This window comes from Meleagris gallopavo, chromosome 3, assembly GCF_905368555.1.
Source record: "Meleagris gallopavo chromosome 3, MGAL_WU_HG_1.1, whole genome shotgun sequence".
NCBI classification, from domain to species: Eukaryota; Metazoa; Chordata; class Aves; order Galliformes; family Phasianidae; genus Meleagris; species Meleagris gallopavo.
In genome coordinates, this window is record NC_139406.1 from 56,641,927 (window position 1) to 56,652,373 (window position 10,447).

Sequence of the window (10,447 nt, forward strand, 5' to 3'; positions counted from 1 at the left end):
ACGTGGGCTCCAGCACACATCTCCTTCATCAAAAAATCCTCTTGAGTGTGGGTCTTTTTGCTGTGCTTTGGGTTTTGTTGTTTTATTGTTCATTTGTCACTTGGAAAGGCTTAACATGACCTGGATGCTTGTATTCAGCTGTTGAATGCTGTGCTTCCCCTTCTTCTGTCATTCAAAACTCCCTGCATGTTATTTCTTTTCCTATTTGGGATTATTATTATTATTATTATTATTATTATTATTATTATTTGTCTGCTCCAATGTTTGTACATCCATGGCTTCATTGCATTCCTTTGATTGGATGCACTAAAAACTGTTGTCCTGGAATTTCACGGGAGCGCAATTTGTATTCGCTGAAAATGTAATGAATTGTTTGCTATCACATTCTTAATCTGTGACTAATCAGATGAAGTCTTCAATTGTTCTGGCACAAAGAAGAAAAATAAAACTCCAGGCTTTCCGATGGCTTTGCTTGGCTGGGTGTGGAAACTAAATGCCATCATCACCACCTTCTCTTTCCTGAGGTGGTTCTTTACACCCCAGTCAGCAGCCAGTCTAAATGTCGCATCTGTGCAAGGAAAGTCAATTCCTTCATGATGGTTGCTGTATTTTCACATTGACATTGGTGCACTTGTCTGCATTACAGTTCTACCTGCCAAGCTGGTCTGTCCAATTTCAGCATAGATCTTAATGCAAAACCTTTACTTTCACGTCTCCTTCCTCCCCAGACCCAAATAATTGTATTTGGAGGAGAAAACCAAATACTACTCTTCCATTTTGTGACATGTCTTTGAGTCTCTAGCAGGACAGTCTGCAGCAGTTATTCATAAGTAGTTTCTTTCTTCATCATAAAATACCTTTGACTTATATCTAGAAAATATGAAATGCAGATTTTCTTCACTCTCTTCATCATCAGTTTCTTCCTGGTTTAGCGTGAGCACCCCTTTGTGTTCTGTAAGTGAAATTAAAGACTGCCCTGCAGAAGTGGCTGTCTGTCAGCTTGTAAGAAAACCATTGCAGTGGAAGGTGAGAAGGAAAGTAGCTGTATTTTCCATTGCTTCAACTGAAAAAGAGGAATGAAGGCAGTGCGGTTTCAGTGCTGTAAGTGGTAGTGGTGTGTATGTATGTTGTACCCCTCGGGGACTTTTGAGAAATGCATGAGCAGAAGTGGTGTTCATGTTTGTTTAAAATTTGGTCGGGTGCTCGTGCCTGCTCTTCTGTACAGCTGAAACGTGCTGCTCTGGCAATGAGAGGCACCCATGTACCTGAGTTCTGCTGTGATGGAGAGGAAGGAGCTCATGTCTGAGTACAGTAGGGACCAGGACTGGAAAAGGACTTTTGCTTTGCTTCTGCTTCATTAACAAAGTGATGAAAGAGTGATGAAGTACTTGAAGGGGGTCTACAGGAAAGCTGGAGAGGGACTTTTTATTAGGGCAGATAGCAACAGGATGAGGGGAAGTGGCTTTAAACGGGAAGAGGGTAGATTTAGATTAGATATTAGGAAGAAATTCTTTACTGTGAGGGTGGTGAGACACTGGAACAGGTTGCCCAGTGAAGTTGTGGATGCCCCCTCCCTGGAAGCATTCAAAGCCAGGCTGGATGGGGCTTTGAGCAGCCTGGCCTAGAGGGAGATATCCCTACCTTTAGCAGGGGGTTGGAACTGGATGATCTTAAAGGTTCCTTCCAACCCAAACCATTCTATGATTCTTGAGAGCTTTTGTGTTTGTGCTTACCTGGTGTAGGGAACCTGCTTTGGCGGGGATCTCTGGAGGTCCCTTCCAACCCCTACGATTCTGTGATTCTGTGTTCCCCAAGCCATGTGGATGGCAAAGACCTGTTGCCTCTAGTCATTCTGGGGTAGGATCTGTAGCAAAGGTTAGGTTGCAGGCCTTGCTTGAGAACAACCTACCAGCAATCTCACAAGGAAGAGAAATACTGACAGTTCCCAAACACTATTTTTTTTTTTTCCTATTAAGCTTTTGGACAGCATACTAACCACATGTAAGACCTACTGCTCTGAGCTGAGAAACTATTTGTTTCAGTTTCTTTTCTTTCATTCAAAAATGCGTTGAAAAGCAACACATTTTTCTTCAGTGGATTTAAAAAGAGCAGTCTGGACAAGCACTGAAATAATCACCCCAATGTATATTCTGAGGTCATTTATCACCTTTAATTTGATTTGGAAAATAACTTGGGTTGGTGAAACGCGAATGAAATTTACCTATGATAGTATCTGAATGCTTGCTGATGCCAAATGTTCCTCATGTATGAGCAAGTAGGTGATGCTGCAAGGGAAGATAAACGTAAGTTATTTGACTTGTCTTAGTAACTGTTTCGTAATTGCCCAGGCTGAAAGCAGATGATTAGAAAGTTGGTGGGGGTTTTTGTTTGCTTGTTTTCGTTTTTTAACTATTTGCATTGTTGCTTAATCAAACCTTAAAAGAACATCTGTCTCTCTACTGGCAGTGAATAAATGAATGTGACTTTGCTGAGTAATTGAAAAAACAGAGGGGCCAGGCTGTTGATGGTACTGTATAGTGTTGTAATACCAAAATATTTGTTCCTTTTGAAACAGATTGCAGAAGGGATGGCATACATAGAAAGAAAAAATTACATCCATCGAGACTTGAGAGCAGCTAATGTTCTGGTTTCAGACTTACTGATGTGCAAAATTGCTGATTTTGGACTAGCTAGAGTCATTGAAGACAATGAATATACAGCAAGAGAAGGTACGTACTTTTATGTTTGCCATTAAAACTTCAACCTCTGGAAGGCAGTGGGCCTGTACCTAAAAATAATATGGTCACCAAGGACAGAAAATGCCATAACAACTTCCTAGAGGCAGTATTTTAAACTTTTAAAAAGAATAAGGAAACAAATAATCTTTCTGTGCTTCCCAGGCTTGTGGAAAACTTAATTTACAAAATATATATATGGAGTTTCCTCCTTTTAAAGGAAGTTAGGAAATGCACACATTTCTTCTTTCTAAATTGAACAAATTGATTATATGTTATATTATATATTATATATATTATACAGCTTCCATCCCACTGAATTAAATGCTGAAAAACTATGAATTACTTTTTCTTCACATTCTAAGTGCCATATGCACCAGCTTTCCTCTACAGAAAGGAAGCAGTTGCAGTTGTTGCGAGAACCTTTTGCAAAACTGGTTATCTTTTTAAGCAGTGGCTGTTTAGAAATAACTGAATGTAAAATATGTTAAAATACACATTGAAATAAGTTAAAATGCACACTGAAGCTAGACTGGCTTTCTTTAAAATGGTAAAAGTTAGTTAAAGTCTTGTGAAGTTCCACCTGATGGGAATCGTAAGATGATTTTTTTTTTTTTCCCTGACAACTGGGCAGAAAGGAGAATGCATACTGCCATTGTAGCAAAAAGTCACAATGCTGGAGAGGCAAAAAGTGCCACGTATGAGGGGTGATCCAAAAATAATGCCTCCCGTTTCATTATGTTGGTGACATGGCAGTAGGGGCTGAACCTTCCTGCCAGTGTTCCATTACATTTGTTGTGTAACAGACAGCAGCAGGACATCCTGACAAAATGGCACATGATGTGAAAGTATGGAATAAAGCAAATGTGTCATTGAATTCCTCCATGTGGAAAAAGAAATTGCCTTTGACTGATTGAAACTGCATTGTTTTTTAGGTGCAAAGTTCCCTATTAAGTGGACGGCACCAGAGGCGATTAACTATGGATCTTTCACTATTAAGTCTGATGTATGGTCATTTGGGATTCTTCTGTATGAAATAGTTACATATGGAAAGATTCCTTATCCAGGTATGGAGTATGTTGATACTGTTTCTCTGTATTTAAACTTCAATGTTAAAAGGTGAATAAAATACCCAGGGAAAGGAGGCTGACGGGAAACTTTATTGCTCTCTTCCAAAATCTGAAAGGTACTTCCAGCATAGAGCGGGGGTTGGTCTCTTCTCACTGGTGACAGGTGACAGGACGAGGGAAATGGCCTCAAATTGTTCCAGGGTAAGTTCAGGTTGGATATCAGGAAACACTTCTTTACTGAAAGGGTTCTTAAGCACTGGAATTGGCTCCCCAGGGAGGTGGTTGAGTCACCATCCCTGGATGTGTTTAAAAACTGTTTGGATGTGGTGCTCAGGGACATGATTTAGAGTAGGGTAGTGGAGGGAGTTAGGGTACTATGGTTAGGTTGTGGTTGGACTTGATGATCAGTAGTTACCACTGAGCTGCTACATAAGCCGCTGTTTTTTTTTGTTTGTTTGTTTTGTTTTGTTTTGTTTTGTTTTATGTAATATTGGAAAGTACTAAGAAAGTGTGCTTTCACAAGCGAATAGGCTCGAATATTTTGTCAGCGTTAGCTAATTTAAACAAATAAGAAAAGTGAGCCTAAAGCAAGGTGTTGATAGACCACTAGGAGTAGTTACACTTGTTTCCTATGGTTCAGATACAAGGTCCCAGTGAGGACATTGATAATGGCTACATTATGTAGCCGGGAAATGGTTTGGTGCTTTGTTTCATTTTTCTTTCTGTTAAACAAAATATCTACTAATGTTTCCAACACAGAGAAACAGCTTGGGTAAAGGATATTTGTGCATAGAAAACTGTTGCATCTCAGGCACAGCTGATTAGCTAGGAGAAAGCAGACTGCACTCAAGCTTACTGACATTATAAAAAATTAACCTGAATTCTCCTATCTTGTGGACAAAGGGAGCAATTACAGCTGTATTCACCTGTAATGCTCACCTCCACTTAGTAGACGGAGTAACTTCTGAGAAGCCTTAGAATCCTGCAGTTGGCAGGCAGTGAAGGGAGACGTCAAGGGGATAGAACTTAGTGACTGAGAAGACTTAACACTTCTGGGCATGGTGATGCAGGTCCTCACATGAGACTCAAGCAGCAGGGGAAAAGGTGATGGCAGCCATCTTTACGTTATGCGAGGGAAGAACATATCAGCTTTCCATGCAAGAGGTAGAGCCAAAACAGACAATCTGATGGATCTGCAAGGCTCCAGTCCAGAGAAGCACTTAAATTCAAGAGCAACCTCCTCAACTACAAGAGGTGATGCTTACACAACTAAATGTTTAAACATATGCTCAGGGTAATTTTTTAGGCAAGGGATATAAAATATGGCCTAAGTAGCAGGTCCTCCCAGACCTACTCTAGAAAAATGCTCATGTCCCCAAGGAAAGATCAGATGGAAGCTGTATGCACCAAGGTAAGGTGTGATTCTTCCCACAGCTGGAATACTTTACTTCCCATTAGCACATGCCCATGTATCCAGACACTGGCCCATGCTGAGATGGCTTCCTAAGTTTATTTCTGAATGCCTTGAAGTTTATCCTTCCCTGAGCAAAGCTACAAGCTCACCTGGAAACCAACATTACGAAAACACAAAACCCAAACCAGTACTTAAACCTGCAGCTAAGCCTGCTGTCTCTTCAGCTCTGTAAAATCTATCATATTTTTAGTTTAAGAACAAAATCAATTGGTACAACACTGTACTGCTGTACTACCGTGGGAAAATTCTTCTTCTAGGGGAAGTCTGGGCAGTATTTTTTTTTTTTTTTTTTAAAGTATGGAAACATTTTTATGAGTATGATAAATAAGCTGTACATTGTGGATTCATTTGTCAGACAGCAATTTGGTGGAGAAGCCTCTAGACTGCATACTGAATGTTTTCAGTAATTCTCAGGCCTTGTTTGCATTAAGCTGCCAGAGGGATACATGTCTATTTGAAACAAAAGAGTAAACCAAGTCACCTAATAGACAGAAAGTTAACATTGAAGAACCATTAGGACAGCAAAATAAGTGGATGACCGATTTATTTCACATGAAGAAATGTGACCAGTTTGGGCAAACTACCCCAGCATGGCAAGAGTAAGTTATAGGATGTAACTAGCAACCACTGGGGCAGAAACAGTAAATGGATTTTTCAATTCTAATGGGAACACTCAATAATTGAAAATAATATTCTGAAGTACCTCCAGCAACTAGCAAGCTTTCAGCATAAAGCTGCATTTGAAAGGGTGTGATTTATGCTAGCAAAGAAAATCTAATCAGACAACTGGGTAGGAAGCATTTCCAGACAAAAAAGATGGAGCTTTTGTGATCTTTGTTCCTAAATTCCTACAGCTGTTTTTCTTCCAGAGAAACTCAAAGGAGGTAATGGGGCGATAGGTTCAGGAACTACCTCTGAAATATGGCACAGATCTGTAGGCAAGGAAGTTGAATTGGTTGTTAAAAATTAATTTTCAGGTGATTATACAGTATGTCAAATATTGGAAACAGACACATTTGCATTCCAATTATGTCAGCTGTTCTTCACAAGATGCACTATTTACTTTCTATGCACTGGGATTCTTCCTCCATACTGCTGTGTTCACGTCATTTCCTGGGCTCTATCATCTGAAATCTTGTCTCTATGTATGAAGCTTAGCAGGAACCACAGTGTAAATTAAAACAGACCTATACAAAATCTAGAGTTGGTCCACTATAGCATATAAGTGTGTAAGCATAACACAAATGCAACAAATGTGTGTCATTTACTGACTAGGATGTAGTTTTGGTAATTCTTGCTGGAAAAAAGAAATGGAAAAGTTGTACGAGTGGCTAGTTTGAGAGTACTACAAGGAGTTTAGGGTAGATAGGTAAGCTGTTTTGGTTGGGTTTTCTTGTTTTGTTTCTAAGAAAACACATGTTCAAGGATGTTCATTGTGTATTTAGTATGAAATAGTGACAAAAGGCTTTTCAGTTTTGTCTTTTGAACTTGAAGAAAAAATATTTGTTAAATAACTAACTGCCTAAGTAAGTTAACTAAAGCATTACTTGTCCTTGGCATTCAGCATGTAGTGATTATTCCTTAAAGACAGTAGATCTAAGCACAAGCCAAAAAGTTATTTTAACTCCCAGCATTGGTCCTGTTCAACACAAAAGCCTAGGAGCAGCAGTCCCCATGTGCTGTAGCTAGCTAAGGCTTTGCATAATATGACCAACTATTTCAGTGAGTACATTCTAAACTTCTTGCTTTCTGTATTTATTTTGGCTTTGCTTTGTCTATATTGCAGTAACTCTGTATTCTGTGAAAATATCCCATGCCCCTGCTGGAGAGCAGGAGTCTTGGGCAGAACTGCCTGCATGCAGCATTCAGGCTGAGGAACAGCCAGCAGCTGGAATACCCTTCTCAGTATAGATAAAGTTCTCACTGATAGAGGCAAAGATCCAGGCTGAAACACAGGTGCTTCCCACAGGTGTCATCAGGGGAAGAAATGGCATTCCCTGAAATGTAGAAAGCTTAGAGTCTTGTGTTTTGGAAAAGATGGTCCTGGCATAATTATTCATTGGGTTGCACAAACTGTACAGAGGAAGGGGCAGCTGAAAGGTAGGAAGCAGTTCTCTTGTTGGCCCGGGCATGTGAAGGATTGCCTTCTAAGCATAAGTGATCAAATCACTCTGAATCAAGTTCTCAAGGACCTGAAAGGAGGAAAATAAGAAGGAAACAAGAGGAGGAGTGTACAGTTGATAGCAGGCCACTCTCACAGGACTGGTCCTTGAGAGGCAAATGAGATAGAAGCTGCACTGCTGGTAGTTCTTTTTCTGAGAAAAGGAATAGAGAACAATAATTGGGAAACAAAACAAAACTCAGCAGAGCTGATGTTTTTGCACAGTGCAAATAGTACGAGGAAGAGGAGAGAGGAAATTGCCTGTTACATGTAACAGTATCAGTGATGTCCATTATCTTGCAATCAGCAAGTTACGCAAAAGACAATGTAGGAAAAAAAAATCTGAAAGCTTCTTAATACAGCAAGGTTGCATTAACATGAGGGACTGGTCATGTGGTGAGAGAGTTATGCTGCTCCCTGTTGGCACATAGCAAGCAGGTTAGAACCTCTGCACCTAGAGACACAAAGGAAACAATGACACAGGTGGCCAGGGTGGGCATCTGGCTGTGGCTCTCACCAAAGCAGAGGAAACAGTGGCAGGATGGATCAGTTCATCAAGACTTGTTTTTTGTTTTTTTTTTTTAAAGGTATGAGCAATTCAGACGTTATGGTCGCTCTTCAGCGTGGGTACAGAATGCCACGTATGGAAACCTGTCCGGCTGAGCTTTATGATATCATGAAAACATGCTGGAAAGACAAAGCAGAAGAAAGGCCAACCTTTGATTACCTACAGAGTGTACTTGATGATTTCTACACAGCGACAGAAGGGCAATATCAACAGCAGCCATAGAAAAAAGACTGTTTTTTTTTCCTATTGACATAAATCATTGGCACAGACTATTACTTGGACAGACTGCTGTAACCAATTACTTTGAGTTTGGACATCTTAACCGAGTGTGGAAGCTGGAGTGGTGAAGGAAAGAGTAATTCTGCAGCAAAATAATCATGCTTTTTTTGTGGTCAAAGAAGTTCTCTTTAAATACAGCTGCAGAAACATCCCAAACCGAGCAGACCTTTTGGATTGGGAAGGGAGGCAGAAGGAAAGCTTATTCACCTGTGCCATTTTTCAAAGCCTTCTTAGGCTCAAAATCATGGAATGCATTGCAAGGATCCCTTTATAAAAGGCATACCCAAACAGCAGCTTTCAAAAGAAAAAGGAACAACCCCGTCTTACATGTTTAAGGTGTTCTTCATGACAAAGTCATCACAAATGCAGCATATTATTAAAATTGTTTCTGTATCCTTGTTATTTCACACTAGTAGTTGGAATACCATCATCTCTTGTCAGACTTTCTAAATGGTGTAATGATTTCTTTTAAGGAAGGGCTATGCTATGGATGTAGTTCTTTACATTGACAACAATTGTTTTACTGTTACTCGTGAAATTTAAAATCCTTTTCAAAGCAATGCAACAGCCATGTGATGCAGAAGAGCATCCATGAAGGTAGACTCAGCAGCATGCCCAGCTCTGTGTTCAGCCTCCAGTTTCCCACAAGGCCTAAAGTCATCATCTGAAGTCAATGGGAAAGCACAGGATGGTGAAGGAAGTTCATACATTCATTGCAGTCACTGCTACCCATGAAAATATTTTAAGATTATTTTTTAATCATCTGTGATTATTCGAGAATATTTCTTCATTTTTGCTGCTTCAATCAACTAACCCTAAAGCTGTTCTAAAGCTCAAACTAGCTCAAGCACAGCCCAAACCAATTTGTGGAGAGATGCAACAGGACACTATAACTTTCCTCATATATAAACCTGTAGTTCTAAAAGGAAATGCAGTTTGCTATGCTCTATATATCAAATTGTTTTTATCAAAGTGACCAAACTGATGAGCTAGTGCAATTACAGTGCACCTACAGAATAGATGTTTGTTTTTTCTTGTGGTTACACTGGCTCTCACCACTGAAACCCAGGACATCTTTGCCACCTCTCACCTTACCCAGTTATTCAGGCAAACGGTACTTTGCAGAAGCTTCAGACTCTTTTCATTAAGCTTTGGTGTGCCTGCAGCTAAAGTTCAGCAGCATCAACAATCATTGCTTTTTCTCCATTGGCTTCCTTCAGTCAAACTGTGCTGTTTAAGCAGACTATCAGTTAAATATGTAAATATTGTTTCTATTATATGGTGATTTTTAATTTTAATAAACACTTAGCCTGAAACAAGTTGTACAGTAGTAATTTGGGACAAAAAAAAAGCCTTATATTCTATCTGTAGCAGTAGGTTCACATGGAACATCTGCTCATTACCATTAACGAGTTTATTTTACAATGGTAAACATTAATGGATGCTGCTTGCTTTATATCAGTTCAGCCTGAAGCCACCAAAGCAGCCAGCCATTTCTGCACCTCTGAGTTTCTTTTTGGAGGGGAGGAAGAGATGTATTCTTCAGCTGTCCTTTAAAACAGCACCTCCATGTCCTTTAACGTAACATCCTTTAAACACTGTGGAAAAGATACAGATGAAAATTGGTAACAACTTCACTACAGGTTTTGTTTTAATTTAAGGAAAGGGAAAAAAAGATAGACACCACAACCTAGTTTTTCAAACCATTGCCTGAGGTCAACAAAGGTATTCTGGGAAGTCAGAGCATGCATGGAAACAGCCCTTGCTCAGAGAATAAAAGATTATTGCTAATATTACGCAAGCCTGCTCACATAAAAGCTCAGACCAGTGACAAGTGTGTCAAAGCACAGCAAGAGGTCATTTGAAATACTATGGCTTTAGCCTACTGTTTGACTGTTATTGTCCCAGAGCAATTTGTACTTAACCTTCTCATTCAAGGGATCAGCACTCAGTGTATTGTAGTGTACCACCAAAATATTTTTCAGTAGTTGGAATAGTTTGTGTCAAAGAATATTTTAGAAATTCTATGAATTAGAGAATGTAGGCCTTTAGAACTACTGGTGCCAGATAACCTATATTTAACAGAAACTGTTCAACACACAATACCAGCACTGGCTCCAGTCCCACCTCTTCAGACAGACTGAAGACTCACCAGAGCGA

At 39.8% G+C, this 10,447-nt stretch overlaps 1 protein-coding gene across 2 annotated transcripts in view; it reads left to right on the plus strand.

The window, feature by feature from the left end:
• LYN (LYN proto-oncogene, Src family tyrosine kinase) overlaps window positions 1-9,606 on the plus strand; it is a 46,563-nt gene extending 36,957 nt beyond the window's left edge. For both annotated transcript variants that reach the window (XM_085221136.1, XM_010708948.4), the window contains exons 11-13: window positions 2,576-2,729; window positions 3,671-3,802; window positions 8,028-9,606. In XM_085221136.1, coding sequence (XP_085077262.1) covers window positions 2,576-2,729; window positions 3,671-3,802; window positions 8,028-8,230 — 489 coding nt within the window. In that variant the 3' untranslated portion in view covers window positions 8,231-9,606. The remainder of the gene's footprint in view (window positions 1-2,575; window positions 2,730-3,670; window positions 3,803-8,027) is intronic.
• The last annotated feature ends 841 nt before the right edge of the window (window positions 9,607-10,447 follow it).